The 23246-nt window shown below is 40.9% G+C and overlaps 1 protein-coding gene across 4 annotated transcripts in view; it reads left to right on the top strand.

Moving 5' to 3' along the window:
* SLC35F3 (solute carrier family 35 member F3) overlaps positions 1 to 23246 on the top strand; it is a 138944-nt gene that overhangs the window by 84268 nt on the left and 31430 nt on the right. For 3 of the 4 annotated variants that reach the window (XM_060753838.2, XM_067465169.1, XM_060753837.2), the window contains one exon: positions 20130 to 20451. In XM_060753838.2, coding sequence (XP_060609821.1) covers positions 20130 to 20451 — 322 coding nt within the window. Of the gene's footprint in view, positions 1 to 3535; positions 3824 to 20129; positions 20452 to 23246 lie in introns of those variants that run through there. The other variant, XM_060753839.2, reaches the window with a different exon arrangement.

The following is a 23246-nucleotide window of genomic DNA, read 5'->3' as shown; positions in this document are numbered from 1 at the left end:
AATAATGCAGTTTGATACTACTTTGCCTTCTCTGCTGGTGCCTTACCAAACTACAACTGCAATGATTCCATAGCGTTGTTGAGCCAAGTGGTATCAAACTGAATTATTTCTACAGTGTAGATGCAGCCTAAGTTGTTCTAAAACTCTTAAATAAACAGGTTGTGTTCGTAAATTTTATGATGGCCACTTAGAAACTGGTTGTGCAAATAAAATGAACCATTTTAGTTCATTCAGAGATAAGCCAAACACTTAAGTAGCTAACAAATATCTCAGCAGTGACTGATATCGACCTAATATATGATGAAATTGGAAGAGCACCATGTGTCTTGTTTTTGTTAGAGTTCCACCAAGATATTTCAGTAGATTTGAAGAACCTTCAGGAAACGGGCTTTATGGATGGCAAACTACCTCAGGTGTACACAATAAATCCCATTCTCTGCACTGACAAAAATGGCAGAAACAAGGGATACAGAGTTTAATCATCTAAGCTGGTCAATTCTGAACGCAGGTTCATCAATATGTGCCTGGAATATCAAAGAAGGCATAATAGTGTATGAAAGATTTGGGACCAGAAAGAGAGAAAAATAGGCAAAATTATTTTCGGTTCCTTTCCTCTAACACTTCTCAGAAAATTGCAGCCTCAGGGCAACATTTCTAATAGTTTAAACATTGGAATTATTTGCACATACAAGTATATGTAGGGGTTTTTGCTTTACATCTCCATCTCTTTTATCTAGTGGTTACCTTAAATTTTGGAATTTGTTACCTTAAGATATTTTTTCCTCAAGGTTTTCTAAAGCAACAGCAAAATCCAGCACTGGCACTTAAGAGGATTTCAAAGGAGGACTAGTGGAACACAGACTTTTGATGTCAGGTTGCAGCAGTGTTTGGTCACCAAAATGAAAGTCATAAGAAATGGAGGCTAAAAGAAAAAAAATCAATGGGTGCATTTTGGAATAATCTCTAGAGCAGTCATAGGCAAACATGGGCCCTTCTGGTGTTTTGGACTTCAACTCCCACAATTCCTAACAGCCTCAGGCCCCTTTGAGGTCCAAAACACCTAGAAAGAAGTTCAAGTCCAAAACACCCGGAGGGCCCAAGTTTGCCCATGACTGCTCTAGAACAGTGGTTGGTTATCAACCTGTGGGTCCCCAGGTGTTTTGGCCTACAACTCCCAGAAATCCCAGCCAGTTTACCAGCTGTTAGAATAGCTGGGAGTTGAAGGCCAAAACATCTGGGTACCCACAGGTTGAGAACCACTGCTCTAGAAGGTTCAAAACTTATGCAAGTCTTTCCTGACATGTACATTTTAGTATTATAAGGTCTTTAGCTTTCTTCTTTTGGTGCTGGTGCCTCACCAAACTAGAAATCCCAGGATTGCATAGCATTGAGCCATATCAGTTGAAGTAGTATCAAACTGCATTAATGTTACAGCGTAGATGCATCCCAGGTTGTCTATTTCACATGCTAATATTTTTTTTATTTAAAAGGGTTTGTTGAAGCATATTGAACTCCCTTTTTATGATGTAGGAATGTGTCCATATTCCTTTTCTTTCTACATATACTACTAAATTTTCTGTTATGGAAGTCATGCCAGGAACCAGGCCGTAGCCAGAAAAATTTGAGGGGGGGTGGTGAAAATTTGGGGGGGGGGGGAATTTGAAACCTGCCTCATAGCTCACGCTGAAGCAAAGAGCACAGCAGGGGGCAGAGCAGCCTTCAATAGCCTGCAGCTCTGCCCCTGTCAACCACCTCCACCAAGTCTGGCCTCCTTAATGAGAGCATTCAACACCCCCCCCCCCAACTTGGTTGCTACGCTACATCGGCTAATGCTGCAAGTAATAAACTGTCAATATTTGCTTGAGATAGTGCTTGCAGTTCTGGAGGGACTCTTAACTTTTTGCGTCTCATAGACTTAGCATGGGGATTTGGTTAAACAGTTAAAATTCATGAGTAAACCAGGTTTTTTTTTTAACCTGAAAAATTTCAGGGGGGGGGGTTGAACCCCTCCCCCTCCCCCGCTATAGTTCTTATGAGACTGGATGGTCCTTGTGGTCTCTTCCAACTCAATGATATGGAGAGGTGGGGGCTTTCAGATTGCCTGAATGCAACCCACATGTTCTTTGAATAGTTGCTGCTAAACTTTGGGAGATGGGGTTGGATAGCCTCAAGGGAATCTCATCCTTTTCTAGGAAACCTGAGTAAAACAGTGAGTGTATGTACACTGGATACCTCCCACACTTTCTGTAAGTCCTACTATGAAACAGAAAGGCAGCAGAGACCGCTAGGTCTTCCTAATTTTACCTGGGAAGAGACTTCCGGCTTGGTGTTGACTATGAGGTTAATATCATATGTACAGGATTGTAGCTTTTCAGTATAATCCTATACCCAGCCTTTCTGTATGAAGGAGGAGGGTGCGTCTGTACTGCAGAATCAGTGCAGTTTGGCATCACTTTAACTGCTGGGACTGTTGGAATTTTTTTAAAAAAACCTTCTTCAAGACTCTACTAGTAATTTATTATATATATATAATTTAGATGGCTTACTGTATTGTATATGTGTGTATTGGTATGAAGTTTTCCTTGATTCTGTGTTGGGGGAGAGACATTATTCCATGGATATATAAACTATTTTTCCCAAACTCCACCAGTGTTTATATTCGTGCCAAGTTTGGTCTAGATCCATAATTGCTTGAGGCCACATAATTGCTTGGGTCTGGATGTACTGTATGTGAACTACAAACCCAAAACTCAAGGTCAATGCCCACCAGGCCTTTCCAGTATTTTCTGTTGTTCTTGGGAGTTCTGTGTACCAAGCTTGGTTCAGTTCTATCACTGGTGGAGTTCAGAATGCTCTTTGATTGTAGGTGAACTATACGTCCCAGCAATTACAACTCCCAAATGACAAAATAACCCCCCCCCCAACCAGCAACTACAACTCCCAAATGACAAAACCAATCCCCCCCCCAACTCCACCAATTTGGGCGTATTGAGTGTTTGCGCCAACTTTGGTCCAGCGAATGAAAACCTATCCTGCATATCAGGTATTTTACAGGACGATTCATAATAGTGGCAAAATTAGTTGTGAAGTAGCAACGAAAATAATGTTATGGTTGTGGGGGTCACCACAACATGAAGAACTGCATTAAGGGGTTGCAGTATTAGGAAGGTGGAGACCTACTGTTGTAGAGAGTAAGATATGTGCAGTGTGTCTAGCAGGCCTGGGCAAACTTGGGCCCTCCAGGTGTTTTGGACTTCAACTCTCCCCATTCCTAACAACATGATGACCACAACATGAGGGACTGTAATAAGGGGTGGCAACATTGTTTATTTATTTACCTTAATTATTTATATCCCGCCTTTCCTTACCCCGAGGGGGACTCAAGGCGGCTTAGGAAGGTTGAGAACCACTTCTGTAGTGAGTCGGGGTCGTGGGCTTTGCCTGCGGGCGGAGTGTGTGTGTGTGTGTGTGGATGGAGACCCTCTCTGAGGAGGAGGGGAGGGGGAAGGGGCGTGGCCTGTGCGGTGACGTTGTGTTTGCAGCAAGGCGCGTGCGAGGCGGAGGAGGCGGCGAGGAGACGGGCGCTGCAGAAGGGACGGGGCGAGGAGGAAGGACCGGAGGAGAGCTGAGGGAGCCGCAGTCGGCGTCAGGATGTAGGCGCCCGGCGGGGAGCGGGTGGGGGGCGCTGGCCGGCGGCACAGGAGGAGGAGGAGGAGGAAGAAGAGGAGGAAGAAGAAGGGGCTCACCATGAAGAAGCACTCGGCCAGGGTCGCCCCGCTCAGCGCCTGCAACAGCCCCGTGCTGACCCTCACCAAAGTGGAAGGTAAGGGGAGGGGGAGAGGGAGAGAGCATCCCGTGCAGCCCCTTTGTCGGGAAGGCAGCTCTGTGAAGGAAGAAGGCAGCCAGCTCCCATCATGTACACTGAAGAATGAGTGTAGTTGTCTACCACTTTCAGTTGTCATGGCTCTAGGTGATAGACTCCTGGGACAGGGTCTTGAGCTTGGCCCCACTTTCAGTTGCCATGCCTCTCTGTGAGGAATCCTGGGACCAGCTCTAGACTGAATGCACCTGGACCCCACTTCCATTGCTCTGTGCTAGTTCTAGTTTTGGTCAGACCTCTCTGCCAGAGAGTGCTGCTGATGCTTCAGCAAACTATTTATATATAGAGTTGTTGTAGGTTTTTTTCTATATGGCCATGTTCTAGAGGCATTCTCTCCTGACGTTTTGCCTGCATCTATGGCAAGCATCCTCAGAGGTTGTGAGGTCTGTTGGAACTAGAAAAATTGTGTTTATATATATTTTTTTTCATGTCAGGAGCGACTTGAGAAATGACTAAGAGTCTGAAGAACAAGCCCTATGAGGAGTGGCTTAAAGTGCTGGGTATGTTTAGCATGCAGAAAAGAAGGCTGAGAGGAGACATGATGGCTATGTATAAATATGTGCGGGAAAGTCATAGGGAGAGGGGGAGCAAGCTTGTTTTCTGCTGTCTTGGAGACTAGGACGTAGAAAAATGGCTTCAAACTAAAGGAAAAGAGATTCTACCTGAACATTAAGAAGAACTTCCTAACAGTGAGAGCTGTTCAGCAGTGGAACTCTCTATTCTGGAGTGTGGTGGAGGCTCCTTCTTTGGAAGCTTTTAAATCGAGGCTGGATGGCCATCTGTCAGGGATGCTTTGAATCCAGTTTTCCTGCTTCTTGGCAGGGGGTTGGACTGGATGGCCCATGAGGTCTCTTCCAACTATGATTCTGTGATTCTAATGACAAATATTCAATGCCGACATAAAACACATGATACTAACATAAAATCCCAGAAACCCACCACAAATAACAATAGTTAATATTTACTGATGTGAGGTTTAACAATAAATTAAACCTGACATCAGTAAATAAAACTACACATAGTCAGACAGAATTCTATAGTAACAGAAATCTAAACAAAAACATCCACATTAGGCTTTTCTCATGTCCCCTCATGGGGGACTGGAGCTGACAGAGGGAGCTCACCCATGCCCACCCTGGATTTGAACCTGGGAGCTGTCCGTCTTCAGTCCTGCCGGCACAAGGGTTTAACCCATTGCACCACCGGGGACTTCTGCTTCATCAAACTAACACTCATGATGCCATAGCATTGGGTGAGCCAAGTGGGCTCAAAACTGCATTGCTTCAGCAGTGTAGATGTAGTTGTTTTCTCCTCTTGTTTGCTGCTTTTCTCTCCTTTGCTGCAGTCTGGCTCGCCCTCCTTCCTGATGGAGGCAAGGGGGAGCGATCAGGCCACGCTTGACTTGACTCTCAGGAAAGGAGGCTTCCGCCAATGCGGATTTCCCCGCCCGGGAAGGGATGTTTTGCAGGATGCCACCTCCCTCCTTCCCTCCCTCCCTCCGGATGGGGCCAGGAAGGAATCCCTCGCTTTCTGCCCCACAAACAAGTTTGTTTTGAAGACCACACAGTTTCTCAGAGACCTTCAGCACTTGGCGCAGCCTTGGGTCTCCCTCCCTCCTTTTTCGATGGGGAAAAGGAGGTGGCACTGGAGTCCACCTGTCTCTGTGGGAGATGTCTTGCCGGCTACTCCTATACACCAGGCCTGGGCAAACTTGAGCCCTCCAGGTGTTTTGGACTTCCACTCTCCCTATTATTAACAGCCTCAGGCCCCTTCCTTTTCCCCCTCAGCCTTTTAGTGGCTGAGGGGGGAGAGGAAGGGACCTGAGGCGGTTAGAAATGGGGAGAGTTGAAGTCCAAAATACCTGGAGGGCCCAAGTTTACCCCAGCCTGCTATACACACTGCACATATCTTACTCTCTACCACAGTGGTTCTCAACCTTCCTACTGTCATGATCCCTTAATACAGTTCCTCATGTTGTGGTGACCCCCCAAACATAAAATTATTTTCATTGCTACTTCATAAATGTAATTCTGCTACTGTTATGAATCGTCATGTAAATATCTAATATTGTATTTTCATTCACTGGATCAAATTTGGCACAGATAGCTGATACACTCAAATTTGAATACTGGTGTGGTTTGGGGACATTGATTTTATCATTTGGGAGTTGTAGTTGTTGGGATTTATAGTTAACCTACAATCAAAGAGCATTCTGAACTCCACCAACGATAGAATTGAGCCAAACTTGGCACACAGAACTCCCACGACCAACAAAAAATACTGGAAGGGTTTGATGGGCATTGACCTTGGGTTTTGGAGTTGGAGTTCACCTATATCCAGAGAACACTGTGCACTCAAACAGTGATGGTTCTGGACCAAACTTGGCACGAATACTCCATATGCCCAAATGTGAACACTGGTGGAGTTTGCGGGAAAAAGACCTTGACATTTGGGAGTTGTGGTTGCTAGGATTTATAGTTCACCTACAATCAAAGAACATTCTGAACCCCACTAACGATAGAATTGGGCCAAACTTCCCACATAGGGCCCCCATCACCAACAGAAAATACCGTGTTGATACCTGACTTTAAAATGTACTTTGATCTTTCCCCAACCTCAGAGCCACAAGTGTTGTTGTTTTGCAATTCTCATTGTCTCCAGACAGTCAAAAGTAATGGAGTTATTGTTCAATAACATCTGGGGAGCAAAACTCAGTCAAAACGAAAGAGTGCCAGCCACTATATGCTCTACAAATTATAGTTGATCCTCTGTATCCACAGATTCTCCAGCCATGGATTCAATCAATTTCTCTTTGAAGGCTGATGTGGCCCTCAATAAAAATGTTTTTATGATAGAACTAATTAGGAAAAGGAACAAAAATTGTGTTGCAAAGTGTAATCACAGAGGCAAAACCTACATGACATATATATACATCACTCCAGCAGGGTACGTAATCAATTGCCCTTTGAAGGCTGATGTGGCCCTCGGTGAAAATGAGTTTGACACCCCTGTTCTACGCTGTAGAATGAACACAGTTTGATGCTACCTGAACTGCCATGGTTTGATGCTATGGAGTCCTGGGAGTTGGAGTTTGACAAGGTCTTTCTCTGCCAAAGAGAGCGCTGGTGCCTCACCAAGCTACAAATCCCATCATTCCATCGCCTTGAGCTGTGACAGTTCAAGTGTTGTCAAACTGCATTCATTCTAGAGTCATAGGGAGGAGGGAGCAAGCTTGTTCTGCTGTCCTGGAGACTAGGACAGCAGTGGAACTTTCTTTCCCAGAGTGTGGTGGAGGCTCCTTCTTTGGAGGCTTTTCAGCAGAGGCTGGATGGCCATCTGTCGGGGGGGGGGGGGGGGTGCTTTGAATACCATTTTCTCTTCCAACTCTGTGATTCTACAGTGTAGTTATTGCTGCTTGACCCATGTTTTCAGAAGCCAGGTAGCTCATAAACCATCGGTCTATGTTGCTGAGGGAGCTTTGTTGCTATTCAGTTGGGCAACCATCCTGGTCCTTTACAGGGATGCTCTCTTGAGTTGAGGCAACAACATGGTTAACTGGAGTTAGCTGTTCTCAGAGATTGTGCAGTCATTCCCAGGGAAGAGGTAGTGGCGCATAGAAAAATAAGGAACCCTGGAGTGAGTCCGGGGGAGGTTTGCATGGTGTGCTGCTATGTTCAGGAGAACAGGTTGCTGGCAGAAGGAAGCTGAATGTGCCATAATGACTGTTAATGAGACAAAAGGCAAATGAAAGGGAAGTGATTGGGTGGTTGGATATTTGTGTGGAGATGTGGAGAAGCAGAGGAAAGAGGAAAAGAAAAATTGAAAGTCATTCTAAAACTATGTTTTGAAGCGATAGAGGTGGAAACACTGCAAAGAGAATGGGAGAAATAAAGGTAAGTGTGTCATGGGTGAAAGAAGAAGGAGAAAAAAAAGGCAAGAAAGAGGTTCAGAAATGCATCTCAATTCTGTATAGATTTGTTCAGAGGTAACTTAACTGGATGCACTAGAATGTGCCACGCAGGAAGACTACATGGAACTGTGGCTTAGATTGGAGCAGCAATCTGTTGCCTTCCTGTTTCCGTGATCTAGGAGGTACAGATCATTTGGACTACATCTCCCATCATCCAGCCAATTGCCCATGCTGATTGGGCTGCTAGATGTTCAAGTCCAAAATATACAGAGAGCACCCAGTTGTCTATTCCACCCATTGTCCCTTTTAAAAAACGGAGAACTTGATACTATTGTGTCCACCCAAAATGTCTGTCCTATTTTTCTTGAACATGTCAGGAATATGTGTTATGGCCTTTCTAGTCAAGTTATGTGTTAGTGAACTGCTTCATCTATAATAGAATAATAGAGTTGGAAGAGACCTCATGGGCCATCCAGTCCAACTCCCTGCCAAGAAGCAGGAAAATCACATTCAAAGCACCCCCAATAGATGGCCATTCGGCCTCTGTTTAAAAGCCTCCAAAGAAAGAGCTTCCACCACACTCTGGGAGGGAGTTCCACTGCTGAACAGCTCTCACTGTTAGGAAGTTATTCCTAATGTTCAGGTGGAATCTCCTTTCCTGTAGTTTGAAGCCGTTGTTCCACGTCCTAGTGTCCAGGGCAGCAGAAAACAAGCTTGCTCTCCCCTCCCTATGACTTTATCCCCACATATTTATATACAGCCATCATGTCTCCTCTCAGTCTTCTTTTCTGCAGGCTAAACATACCCAGCTCTTTAAGCCACTCCTCACAGGGCTTGTTCTCCAGACCCTTGGTCATTTTAGTTGCCCTCCTCTGGACTCATTACAGCTTGTCAGCTTCTCCCTTCAATAGCGGTACCTAGAATTGGCCACAGCATTCCAGGTGTGTCCTGACTAAAACAGAATAGACGGATAGTATGACTTCCCTGGATCTAGACACTGTACTCCTGTTTATGCAGGCCAAAATTCCATTGGCTTTAAAATAGGAATAAAGGAGTGAAAAGGGAGGATAAGCTTTGTTGAAAACAGGTTTAAAAAAATTGGGGGAAGATAGGCATGAAAAATTTATAAAGCAGGAAAACAGATTTTATAAAGGGTTTTTAAAATGTAAAATAGAGAAAAATAAAAGCTAGGGATATATGAAAGATAAGTTTTGAAATATTATAGCCAAGAATGTGCTGAGATCAATGAGCCAATATATACTAAACTTTTGGCAATCTCTTATCAATCAAGAGCATTTTTCAATTTCTGCACATTTTGAGTTTTGTTTTTTTTAATGTTTTGAAGATGTCACTTTTGATTTGAAGTCATATCCAGTTAAATCAGAAGTGGGCAAAATGAGACAAGAACTTTCTGATACATAAAGATTGCAGGGCCTGGAGGTTCAATAACTCTGTGTAACAAAACTTGAGACATTTTCTGTTTGAAAGTGTTATTCCTGTTTAATTGTGTGGTACTTACTTTGAAAGGAGTTGTTATACTCCAGAAACTTTGTTTATGTGGGTGCCAGGAACTATACCGAATTGGTTGAGACTCAATGAGATACTAATTGAAAAAGTAGAGCAAAATATGCTGCAGGATGTCCCACAAAAACAAAGGTTTTACAGTTCAATAAACATTTCCTATGCTTTTATGACAGAACCAATTAGGAAATGCTATTTACAACCCAGGAACAAATTGTGTTGCAAAGTGTAATCACAGAGGCAAAACCTACATGACATATATGTACATCTCTCCAGCAGGGTATGAAACATAACATCTGTGCACATCTGATGTACTTTATGTATCATTTGTAGAGCCTTGGTTTAAAGGAGCAGTTGTCCGACAATCACATGCTCTCTTTTATTTTCCCTTGTACTTACTTGCCAAATTTGTACTTGCTATACATAGACTGATTATTCCTTGGCAAGGATAGAGTACCTAGTATTTTAATGCTATTCTGTCTTGAGTGGGTACTTCCAGCTTTGACGCTACTGCCAGGTATTAGTTTTCAAACCTTTTTACCTTAGTGGAAAATTATCACAAATGTTAGGATTCTAGGGGCAATCCAACATACTTGGAGTGAACAAAGTTGGGAAAAACTGTGTTAAAAGGCACAGTAGTCTTCTGCGGTAGTTGTACATTGCAAGGAAAAATTACTTGTGAAAAGCAGGTTGTCTTTCAGTTCTTATAACATCATTTCTTATAAAATCTGTAAAGCATTGCTTTACATTGTAATAAATAATAAATGACACTGAATGTGACTAATAGAGTGGGCATCATGTGACTATTTGTGTATTGTTACATTATAATTCCAGACATGTTTACACTTGATTATGATGGCTAGTAGGGGCTGTGGTGGTGCAGTGGGTTAAACCACTGTGTTGCTGAACTTGTTGACTGGAAGACTGGCAGTTCGAATCCATGGGATGGGTGAGCTCCCGTTGATAGCTCCAGCTTCTACCAACCTAGCAGTTTGAAAACATGCAAATGTGGGTAAATCAATAGGTACCACTCTGGCAGGAAGGTAACGGTGCTCCATGCAGTCATGCCAGCCACATGACCTAGGAAGTGTCTATGGACAACGCCAGCTCTTTGACTCAGAAATGGAGATAAACACCACCCTCCAGAGTCAGAATCAACTAGATTTAATGTCGAGGGGAAACCTTTACCTTTGCTTATGCTGGCTAGTACTGATGGGAGTTTCAGTCTACAAAGTGGCATAGCTGCCACCTTTACTGTGTAGATAGTATCTATCTAAGTCACTGTCAAAAAGTATGCAATGTGTCTCTACAACCTGTACAGAGAGAGGCCACCCTGAGTCACCTTTGGACTGAAATGGGCGGGATAGAGGTGACATTAATAAATAAATAAATGTGGGGAATCTTTAGTTCTCAACATTATGGAATGTAGTAAATTATCTGGGAGCCAACTGTGGTAGAGGTTGACATCACTAGCCGAGTCACACATTTCCTGATGCTTCAACTCCAAAAGTATATAGATGGTGGTTTTCCTTGCCTAGGATTTCTTTATATGATCCTGATTTGCCATCAAGTGAAGTTGGATTTATGATGAGAGGAGTCCAGGTTCCCCAGTCATCTATTATTCTCCTCAAGTCTTGCAAATGCAAGCCTGTGGTTTTCTTAATTGAATCAATCCATCCGTAATGCAGTCTTCTTCTTTTACTACTGCCTCCCACTTTGCAGTATTGGAGTTATATCATTCTCATGATATATCCAAAGTATGACATCCTCAGTTTAGTCATCTAATGAGTGTTCAGGGTCAATTTGCTTTAGGAGAGTCATCCATTTATCTGTCTGTGATATACATATAACTAGCACCACATTTCAAAAGAAAGGAGAAAGGGCAGGGGAGAAAAAAAGGAACGGGGCAGCGTAACATTTTGTCAGATGCAGACTGGATTAGAGTGATATTAAAGCCTTAGATTACTAATCATACTTGTAGGAGTAAGAGGGAATGTCATAGGATCTAAAAAATGGTAATCATGTCCCTTGTCCTAAATTCCAAGGGCTGGTTGAGGATATTCAGGTTTTCAGAGATTTTCTTTGGTTTGTTGGTGTTGATGTGTGAAGGTAATAAATCAGTTGGTTTTTCTGATTGCTTGGTTCACAGTACAGTTTTCACACTCATACATAGAGATCAGAAATAATGTCTCTTGGGTTATTCTTACTTTGGTATTTAATTTATTTTTTTATAAAATAATTTATTATTGTTGTTTTGTTAGAAATATTTGTTAATTCTCACTTCCTTGATTCATATTGAGGCAGCTTGTGGAAAATAAAACTTTCAAATAGTCAACAAAAAATAAATGTGATTAGAAGATATTTTGTTTCGTGAGTCAGTAATTGTAATCAGTGGCCAATATTTCATATATGAAGAAATCCTAATTTGAATTATCGAAATTCACTGAGCAGCCGTTTCCTTGTAGCCCTTACCCTATATCACTGTAGACCGTGATAATTCAAATTAAGCACTCCTTTTGTTTCTGTGATCACTTGTTTAGGACTTAAAGGAGTCTTTGGAAAAAGCAAAAGATCTTCAGAAGGTGCAGAGTTTTGTTCCATTTGCCTTCATGGTGAATCTGGGTTGTTTATTTGGCAGATGTTAAGTGCCATTAATGAAATTCCTTTAATCAAAAAAATGCTTTCCACCTAACCATAGGAACTAAGTCAGCTTTAACTCAGAACCTACCTAGTTTTTGAGATTGGCTGCTTCTTTCCAGTTTTATTTTTTTGTGTCAGGAGCAACTTGAGAAACTGTAAGTTGCTTCTGTGTGAGAGAATTGGCTGTCTGCAAGGACGTTGCCCAGAGGATGCCTGGATGTCTGATATTTTACTATCCTTGTGGAAGGCTTCTCTCATGTTCCCGCAATGGGAGCTGGAGCTGACAGAAGGAGCTCAGCCCACTCTCCCCAGATTCAAACTGCTGACCTATTGGTCAGCGGTCCTGCTGGCACAAGGGTTTAACCCATTGCACCACCAAGGGCTCCTTCCTTGATTCATATTGAGGCATTCTTTAGAAAGGCTGTTGATAGAGAAAGAAGGAGAACAGAAAACTTGGAAGTGTGGAGCTTGCTCTTAGGCATGTTTTTGCTGAGGCAGAGACTGAAGGTAAAAAGCAATGGTGTTCTCTTCCAAGTGAAGAATTCTGCCTGTGAATAAGGAACAATTCCTGTCCAGCTATTGGGTACAAATATGGCAAAATCTGCTCCAGAGAGTTCTCCTGCAGCCCATTGTAGATATGGATGCATCCCAGGGTTAACCCCCCCCCCCCCAAATATTTGCTGAGGTTTTGGCTTTTACTTTTAGATTCAAAAGTTGCATTTTGAACAGATATGTGTTGTTATAAAATGTTTGGTTACATTTATTTACTTTAGAAATGTGTTTAAATACCAAGACTAAAGAGGAAGAATATAGATATGCATTGTTTCCAGTGGATCTGTAATAAATAACTAAGAATGTGTTTCATCAGTATTAGCCTCTTATTTTCAAAGGCCTTTTTTCCTTACTGGGAAGTCTCCTGGCAAAATGAGCTTTTTGTCACCCTCTATCTTTATGTTCAGTATAGTACTGGCCATCCTGAAAGTTTCACATTTTCAGGTTTGGTTGGTTTTCTTTTTCAAGAAAAAAAATTGGCAGCTCTTTTGACAACGTAAACAGAGACTGCTGATTTTGTAAACGGTATGTCGAGTCTGGAGGGAATGAAGAGAGTACGCACCGTGTCTTGTGACAATACCTAAGTGGGTTTCTCTGAGGTAACAGTGTAATAATCTCATTACACCTTTAAAAACAGACATAAAAGAAACTGTTTTTGGAAAGGAACATTTTAGAACAGAGAGTTGGGATGTGTGAGGAATCCCAAGGTGTGCAAGTTGCAAGTTTAATGGTTTTTATTTTATCTATTGATTGCTAAATCCACCTGAAAATAGAAACAGTCCAGATATGGTCTACATTGGGAAATCTGCGCACTTGAAAAATGTATCTGATAAAATGTGCAGATAATAATTCATGGATTTAAAAATGCATGCAAACATATATATTTACCAATGATCAACTCACTGAAATGCAGAAAAAAATACATCTTTAAAACACACTAGAGAGATTTCCAGAAGCTAATGAAGAACAACCTGAAGTCCAATATTCTGAGAACGTCACTCATCTAGCTTCCGATGAGAAAGTGCAGCAAAGGGAGGTGACCAGCCTCCTGAGGACTAACTTTTTGTAAAGTCAGACAGGTTTAGCAGTTGCCTGGTTTTCCTGATGAAGTGCTGAGTCAGTTGATGGAGCCTGTAATGCTGTCAAAGTGGTATCTCTGACTAATACAGTTCAGCCTGTAGCTCTCTGCAGCAGATGTATTGCTTTGGGAGTACACAGCAGACACAGCACTAGACCCAGATGGAAACGGTGATATTTTTCTCCCTTGTTTGCCATTGTGCACTCCTTCCAAGCTAGGTGCACCCCATAGCAGGTGCGTAGAAGTGAAAAAGTGGCCCCCAGACCTGCCAGAGTTGCCCGTCCTGATACTAGACACTGGCAGTTAGGTGCCCTAGTTTGAGATTAGTAGCATGTTGCACTATGCAAGAAAAAATAACTACCTTTTGCCCCATCTAGCAGTGGAGACAGCCATACATGCATGCGCATGCATATAAAATTGAGTTTGTGCTTCTGATTTCCAGAGACTCCTGAAACATTAGATTTTTTAAAAATGCACATTTTCTTCTTGGTATGCATTCTGTGATGGCACGCCTGAGCCTTTGGGAAAAACTATAGTGTCTGGCTTTAATCAGGGGCTATCTTTATACCTTCTGGTAAGATTAAGACCCTCAACACAGAGAAGCACTTTAGACAAAGTGCAAAGATAACCAAAATGAGTTTACTAAAAATAGATGAATAAAGCATTAACTTAAAACAATACATTACAAAAGGCACTTTTGATGGTTGCAGTCATCTCTCTGAGTCTTCCTCTGGTGAAAAGTGATAGTTTACAAGGTGTTGCTTATAAGCTGCTTAATCTTTCTTGTGAAGCTTAAGCTGGTCAAAAGCTTCTGTTGTCACTGGGACTGGTGGTATAAGAATACTGCTGAATGCAGGTGCTAAGGATGCCTGTTTTTATATTGCTTGGCCTAGGATTTCCAGACAATGCCCAAGGCTCTGTTCACTGTAGCTCTGCTACAGAAAAAAGGAAAAGTCCAGCAAAGGAGCTCTATATAGGCAAATGGAATAGACCAACTAAGGCTGGCCTCTAGGAGTTTTTATGCACCACCCAAAAACTAATACAAAGGAAGGTATCTATGCTATTGGGAAAACCTATAAAAAGAGGGTACTAAAGCAAAGAAGAAGAAAAGGTAGAGCCAAGACTTCACACATTCACTTATTATTATTCTGTTGTATGTTATAAACCATCATGCAAAATATGGTTTACCTCCTTTTTGAGCATTCCTGTATCACCTTCAAAGCTTTATTGCTTCTCCTTTATTGGTGATTTTCATCTTCATTTGAAGTACAGCATTCATTTTGTATACCTCTTATTTGTTCATTCTCTCCTAAACTCATTTGAAGATTGGCCATTTCATTTCCCAATATAATTCAGGCAAACTTTTATTTTATTATTGTGAGATTCTTACCTGAGTGTTTGTAACTCATTATATTTGTATGCTCTTCTATGTAACCTTTGCCATATTCTGAAATGACAATAACACCACCTATTTTATCAACACAGCAAAACCACTCTTTAACTTTGGTGCTTTTATTTTTAGTTTGAAGGGCATAGTAATTATCTTATACAATTGCTTCTTTGTAAACATGCAGCAGCTACTCAATTGACCATGGATAAAGACAAGACATTTATACAGAGTAATTACCATCAGCCTGATCAAATATCCACTGCTGATTTATTGAGGACTACACATTTTTACTGATCTCATAATGAGCCCGAAACCAACTTCAGAAGATTTTTTTAGAGAATTTGGCATGTTAATTTCATTGCAGTAAAAACAATTAAGAGTTTAGTTAAGAAAGACTAAACAATATTTTCTGGCACTGTAAGATTTTGCAGAGTCTACTTCATCGGGTACATAATTCATGATGGATAGTGCTATTCTCAATTCAAAGTATATACAGTACTTTGAACAGTACAGTAGAGTCTCACTTATCCAACATAAATGGGATGGCAGAATGTTGGATGAACAAAAATGTTGGATAATAAGGAGGGATTAAGGAAAAGCCTATTAAATGTCAAATTATGTTATGATTTTACAAATTAAGCACCAACATGCTTTGCAACAAATGACAGAAAGAGCAGTTCAATACATGGTAACGTTATGTAGTAATTACTGTATTTATGAATTTAGCACCAAAATATTGCAATGTATGTAAGGTACACCATCTTGCTATTCTATTTTATATAACAAGACTTGAGGATCCACAGATTATGTTGTTCATGGGAGATCCTGGAACTAAACCACAGCAGATCTCAAGGGCCCATTGTTTTGACACAGAGATAAAATGGTTGGAAAGTAAATCAGCAGTTTAATGGGACTAAGGTTATAAAGGAGTTTCTTTTTATTCCCGAGCAGCCATTTCTGGCTTGTTGGATAGCATCATGAATGTTGGGGTTCTATGAAAGGCATAGGATGCATTGATGCTCAGTCCCCAATTTAGGTATGTTTATTTTGGCAAGTAAGGCCTGTCTTAGTTCCCCTGCTTTAAGCAGCATACTTCCAGAAAACGATGTGAATGGTATAGTTTAGCCAGCTTTTCTGTGCCTTAATAAAGCAGAATATATAGCACAGAAGCTGTTGTTTTCCCTACTGTGCACAGCTCTTGGCTCACACAGAGCTTCCAGCACGAATGATTGTTGCTATGTTTAAGTGGCACCTTTTTCTTGCTATGGGATCTTTGTCATAATGTATAATAGAAATAAAATATAATATTCAGTAAGTCATAAAACCCCACTATTAGGAAAACTGTGAATATGAAATGCAAGAGAAAATACAGTGTGTTTGTCTTTGCTGCTTCATGACTGAATTGTCCCTCAGACTGTGGAGACCTTGCTCATGAGTACATTTTTTTCTATCAACTAGTGAAGAATCTGGTTGTTTCACAGCATGGTATGGTCTTATCTGCTGTCATAAATATCCACGTATTTTGCATAGTAGAAGCCTATGTAGATAAGAGCAAGGTTTGAGAACTGGCCTGGAATAGTTTGTCAAGAATGTTAGTCAGGAATGATGCCAAGTCAAAGAGAAATTGAATGCAATGAATCATAGTGGGAGGTGCAGCTCAGATGGCATTAGATATAACTTCCAGAGTGACATAACTTTTACTTGTCTAAGGCCCTTCTACACTACCCTATACCCCAGGATCTGGTCCCTAATTATCTGCTGTGATAATTAGGGATTATATGAGTATACACTACCACATACTCTGGGAAAAGCAGATAATCTGGGATCAGATCCTTGGGTGTAGGGCAGTGGAGAAGGGGCCTAAGAAAACCCTGTGAAATCCAAGGAGTGACCAGACATCATCAAGAAGCACGCATGCACACACATATTGAATCCTTCCCTTGGTTTTTTAAATCTCTCCTCCTACTCCTTTGATTTTGCCACCTTACCTTACCTTATTTATTACACTCTGATAGACTTATTAGTTGGTTTAGGTATGAATAGGGGACTGAATTACTCTTGCAAGGAAGGTCGCTACTTAAATGTATGAGGGTCTCTGTTGTCACCATTTTTGTATCTCTCATTGGCTCCTCTGATCAGAGTTTGCAAAAGGTGACTTTTGTGGGGCTTGGTCTAGACAAGCCCTGCTTGTTAGGGGTTAGGGGCACAGGACCCCATGAAAGTGGAAAAACCTCAAATACCACCCCCCAACACACACACTTTTTTTTTTTATCTTGAAAAAACACCTCTGTGGAAATCTCTAAATTCTTTAGTGTGAGTGCAATATATTGGAAAACCAAACAATTCTTACAGAGAACATGTTCATCAACTCTGTGAATAATCAGATCCTCAGAATTGAAGACTGCAAATGTGAGAGACCAATTATACTTTTAATATTGGAAGTGGATTAGTAAGAACAGATTATACTTGCTGTTTACATTGTAGCAAAAAGAAGGGAATTTTAAGGGTAGTCAATATATACCGTATATGGAAATAGTAACAAACTATGAAGCTGTGTACCATCTCCCAAATGAAGAGGCATCATTTGGCTGGCATGTGCCTATTCCTTCCAGAGAGAGATCAGAAGAGCATCCTTGGAATTCAACCCTTGATGTGTGAGATCATTTTCACAGTAAAGTGATACTTGACATATTGTGTGTCACAGTATTTCTGCAGTGTAAACACCTTTGTCACTGTATTTAACACTTGGCTTAAGGGTGTATGTGCAAAAAGTGGCATGTCAGAAATGCATGTGTGCAAAATGCTTCTGCATTTTTTGACTGACATACAGCTGATTTTCAGGACAGTGGTGCAGTACCTCATTATGTCCTTAAAGGGTCTGTCTTGTGTAGGCTGAGTGCTTTTGATGATTTTTTTAAAAATACTCAGCTGTACATAAGGGTATAAATTCTAAATTATAGGTGAAGAACAGTAAAGTCTATTGCTCGTATTGTTTGCACAAGCATTCTGGAATTGTATTTCCTACAAAGCCTACCTGTGTATAATAATAATATTATTTGCATGTCATAATTATATTTATTTATAATCTATATTTTGCCCTGGTGGAACAGTGGGTTAAAGTGCCAAGCTGCTGAACTTGCTGACTGAAAAGTCGCAGGTTCGAAAACAGCTCCTGCTGTTAGGCCCAGCTCCTGCCAACCTAGCAGTTCAAAAACATGCAAATGTGAGTAGATCTGTAAGTACCGCTTCCGTGGAAAGGTAAGGGTGCTCCATGCAATCATACTGGCCACATGACCTTGGAGGTGTCTCTGGACAACACCGGCTCTTCAGTTTAGAAATGGAGATGAGCATCACCCGACTGGACTTAACTTAAGTGGACTGGACTTAATGTCAGGGGAAAACCTTTACCTTTTATATTTTGTATTCCAGTCTTGGGACTATTTGAATACAGCATACATAATTTTCCAAACAGCTAAATATCTCATGACCCTGTATTTGCTGTAATTATAAGTTGGCTTGATGATAATATTCTTATTCATGGTACACTAGTGTGGATTCCTCTTTATTTCAGTTTTTAAAGTACTAAATATTCAGAGTTGCTTATTCTGGATGTATTGGGAAAAATAGGATTACAGGAATCAAAATGAATCAGTCCACTATTGAAACCGTTCCGTATTTATCAAAAATACTTCTGTTTTAACATTGCATCAGATCTTGTTTGCAGCAAGCCAGTGTTTTCCTCTTAATGTATATGCTTGTCAGAGACAACTTTGCGGGGGGGGGGGGTGTTCTTTTTATCATTGTAGTCAGATGTATACATTCTGAGTTGGCCCCAGAACTTGGAAAATGTCATTGTTACTACAACTCACACTGATGTAGAACGGCCATGATGGTGGAGAGATTCTGGTTCATTCCAAAAACCAATTCAAGAGCAAAAATAAAGTTTTCTTATAAAAATGCAGACCTATAAATGCAGATTTCTTTTTCCAAGTGGCTTAATGTTTTTTTTTATTACAACTCCTAGAATAACCTAGCTGATTAATGTTCCAGTCTCAATTTACAGGCTTATGCCATTCATGTCACAGTGTGCTCTGCAAAATAGTTCTAATCAGAGACATGCAGTAGAAATTTTCTGGGAAATCTTCTGATGCCATATGTTTCCAGAAAGACTCCCCCCCCCCCCCTCTCTTTATGCACACACACATGTCTGTATTTTCCATAGTTGTCTGGACTGTTGGGTGAGTGAGTGAATGAAGATAGTAGAAATATCTCAACAAAAGCAAGAAAAACTTGGCAAAAGTGATATCAGTACAGCTCCCCCCTTTTTTTGTTAATGTGAGCCAATATCTTGGTTTTATTACAAATATTATTATAAAGTAGTTTCCATATAATGTGATTAATATGTTTGCATCTAATGTTTGAATGTATCTCCCTCTATGAACCACCACAGAGTTTAAGATCATCTAGGGAAGCCCTGTTCTTAGTCCCGCCTCCCTCGCAGGTGCATTTGGTGGAGATGAGAGATAGGGCCTTCTCAGTGGTGGCCCCCCAGCTGTGGAACTCCCTCCTCAGAGATATTAGATCAATCCCTTCCTCCTGAACTTCCACAAGAGAGTGAAAAGGTGGCTTTGTGACCAAGTTTTTAGAGAACGTGTGCAATAGATAGACTTGGAACAATGTGCAATGACCATTGGAATGACCCAGATTATGCTCGTGGATTACATGTTTAACTATGAATGTATTGTTTTAAAATGTTTTAATTGTGTTTGATTTACTTTTAAATCCTATTTTAATATTTATTTAAGTGTACATTGTGTTTTAAGGCATGTAATTGTTGCCTGTATGTAAAGCTGCATTGAGTCCCCTCCGGGGTGAGAAAGATGAGATAGAAATGTTTCAAATAAATAAATAAATAATGTTTAGCCAAATGTGCCTAAATCAGATAATATTATTTACAGCACTGGGAAATCTTCCAGTTTCACTGGGGGGGGGGGGGGGGGGGAGAGAGCCACATTACTGGTTCTAATTCAGGAAGGTTTATAAACTATATTATTTACTGCATACAGTGCCATCCATAATGTAGCTCCAATATGATTGCAGAGCATTCATTCTTAGTTCTAAAATCCATGTCGTTTTTCCCTTTCTTTCTTTTTTCCAGATGAACGTTCCCATGATTCTCCAGCCCCAGCAGAAGCTCAGGCACAGGCTGGGGTGGAAGCTGGTGGAAGAGGGAGCCGATGCTGCTGGAAATGCTCTGTCACTCAACTTAAGAAATTTTTCTGGGGTGTAGTGGTAGTGCTTGGTGTCTGTTCATCGTGGTCAATTTCAACCCAACTAGCAAAACTGACCTTTAGAAAATTTGATGCACCTTTCACTTTGACCTGGTTTGCAACAAACTGGAACTTTTTATTCTTTCCTTTGTATTACATTGGACATCTTTGGAAGTCAGCTGTAAAACAGTATCCACATCAAAGATACAGGTAAGGGAGGTTCATAATTTCAGTGATGTGTCATATGTTCTTTTCTTGGGGCTTTATTCAATTCTCCTTCAGGCTATTCCAAAATATGACCACAAATTGAGATAAACATGATGTAGGAATGGGGGAAAGAAAAGATTCAAAAGAAATAGAGAAATAGCAAAGGAATACATGGATAATGAATTAATGTAAATTAGTTTGCACTAGTACGTTTTCTGCATTATTGCTGTTTAAAAGAAACCATACTACAAATACAGGGTGCACTAACAAATACTCTATAGCATTCAAGAAGGTCAGACTGCAATTGCAAAACACAGGAAATATGAGTTGAGAATATGAGTTGAACTTTGCTAATTTAATATAAATAGGGTTGCCTGGGTCGACCACCCTGAGCTGTGTTGCATGTTCTTTTAAAAGTTTAATCACTAGGCAGCCACAAGCAATACAAAGCAAAAGGTAAGATTTTATCTTTATAGGAAATCTCATTGAAAAATTGCACTACTTTAATAGCCTGCTTTGAGATTTGTTATGAAAGTATTTGCTAAAAGATTTGTTTTTCCTAGCAGATCAAAAATTGTTTCTGAAAAGAAAAAAGGGATAGAAAATCAATTTAAGGATTAGGAAAATGTTAAGGAGTTGCTAGTTGTGTTTGAATGTTAGCATTCCTATGCTTTAATCTATGTGACTGTAGATAAATTAACTGGCCATTATGGTCTAGTTTCCACATTGTATAGCGAAGTATCTGTCACATTGGGAGTATCAGTGCCACACGCAAGCCAGAACTTACTATTGATATTTTGTGTTCTAAGAGTAGATTGGATGTCTTCCACAGTTTTCACCTTTTACCTTCCTAGACTATTGAAAGGTCCATTGCTCCATGTCCCAAGTGCCAAAAAACTGAACTTCCGTTCCTATTGCCATAGCTGATTGAGAATCCACTGTAAGCCTACACCTTTGAATCCTTAGAACAGTGGTTCTCCATCTGGGCATCCCTAGGTATTTCGGCCTACAACTCCCAGAAATCCCAGCCAGTTTTCCAGAACAAAACATCTGGGGACCCACAGGTTGTGAACCACTGCCTTAGAGTTTCAAAAAAAATATTTGTGGGAAATTTTTATCTATTGAACAATCTTTATAGTTTGCAAACATTTTAAATTACGTTGTAATGGCGTCGTATTGACCGTCCTAGCAGGCTACAAGCTGGTGGTAGACGTAACTTCAATCTGTAGGGTTGATCTTTTTGCCACCAGCCCATGTGGGTACCTCCAAATTAGGTCTTTCACATGTTACTTTTTGGAATAAAAGTCTTGAGCAGGGCTATTGAAGATAGCATGACTTGGAACATATTCTTTACATACCTCAGAGCTGTTTCAGAGTTGAATACTCTGGATTGGCACCAAACTAGTCCAGTGGCTGGCAGGTGTAAACACTGCATGACACTGAACCAGCCTAGCAGCTGCATGGAGTCTGCATGGGACTGAACCTAGTTTGGCATCACCAGATCACCAACCTTACCATCCCCCCTTGTCCTTGACTTGGCAGTGATCACCAGTCATGACACTACTGGTGGTCATTTCTCATTGCATCTACTCATGCTGGCTGGAACACCAGAGGAATACTGGATGTGGGAGGGGAAGATGAATGGCTCTTTCTTGTCTCTTCTCAGATCATGTTGGCACTAAGACCAGCGTCAGTAGACACAACAAGCAATAACCACTAGCAGTTTCATATCTGATGGTTGCAGCTAAGCCAAGGACAAAAAGGGGATGGTAAGGGTGGTGATCTGATAGAGCTTATGTGGGCCACCTGAGCCCAGGGGTGACAGTGTGAACAGTTGGGGCCAGTTCTGTCCAACTATTTACACTGCCAACTTTCTGGAGCACCCTACAACTTTTGTAAACACAGGACAGGAGATCGTTACATTGTCTTGGCAGATGTATAGGCAAATGCCCCCCCCCCCCCCAATTTGGGCTTTTTGAGATCTCCTTCATAGAATCACCATAAGTCAAAGTCAGGTTGAAGGTAGCTGACAATAATAAAATTCCTCCAGCATAGGAATTGTCATACAAACACCCCCAAAATTTTCAAGCTCTGCTCTACACTTATTTTGAGAAGTCCATTAAGCATTCTTCTAATATGTTTTAGCTTTCAGAACTGAAAAAGGTTTCTATGTCAGAAAACCATAATCTAGGAAATCCCTGATTTAGGACCCTAGTTTATATTCGTCTGTAAAGCTATTTTGCATTACATTCAGAATGCCAAAATATTCCAAATTAAGGGGCAGATCTATAATACAGTACTTCAGGCAAAATCAAATGAAGATAGCACTGCTGCAGTGTTCCAAAATTCTTGACAGACTCTACAGAAACATAGGCTCCCTTGTTCAGTGAACAAAACTACATGAATGGCAAAAAGTTGCATTGATCCTTGAAGTGAAAAGCTCCTTCATATCCATAGTTGGATAACAATATCGGACAAAAAAATCTTCCTACCTTTTAAGAAATCTTAAATACATGATTAGATGATGGGACCTATGAGGTCATAGCTGGGAAAGAATTTATTTGAACAAGGTTCTTATTTATTTTTAATGTTCTGAGTGCATGAGTCAGTGCATTACAGTGCTGCAATGCCTGGTTTTACATTCTACTCACTGATGCACCCGCTTGCGATTTGGACTCATTGGAAGAACCAGGTCTGAGAGCATTGTTTTCTGGTAGATGGGAACAATTTCAGCATGAAATTGAAACAGTTTCTCTTTTATAACTTCTTAAAAATTCAGTTTCAAGGAACCACACTGA

This window comes from Anolis sagrei, chromosome 1 (genome assembly GCF_037176765.1).
Source record: "Anolis sagrei isolate rAnoSag1 chromosome 1, rAnoSag1.mat, whole genome shotgun sequence".
NCBI lineage: Eukaryota > Metazoa > Chordata > Lepidosauria > Squamata > Dactyloidae > Anolis > Anolis sagrei.
This window is presented reverse-complemented; position numbering and strand designations above follow the sequence as displayed.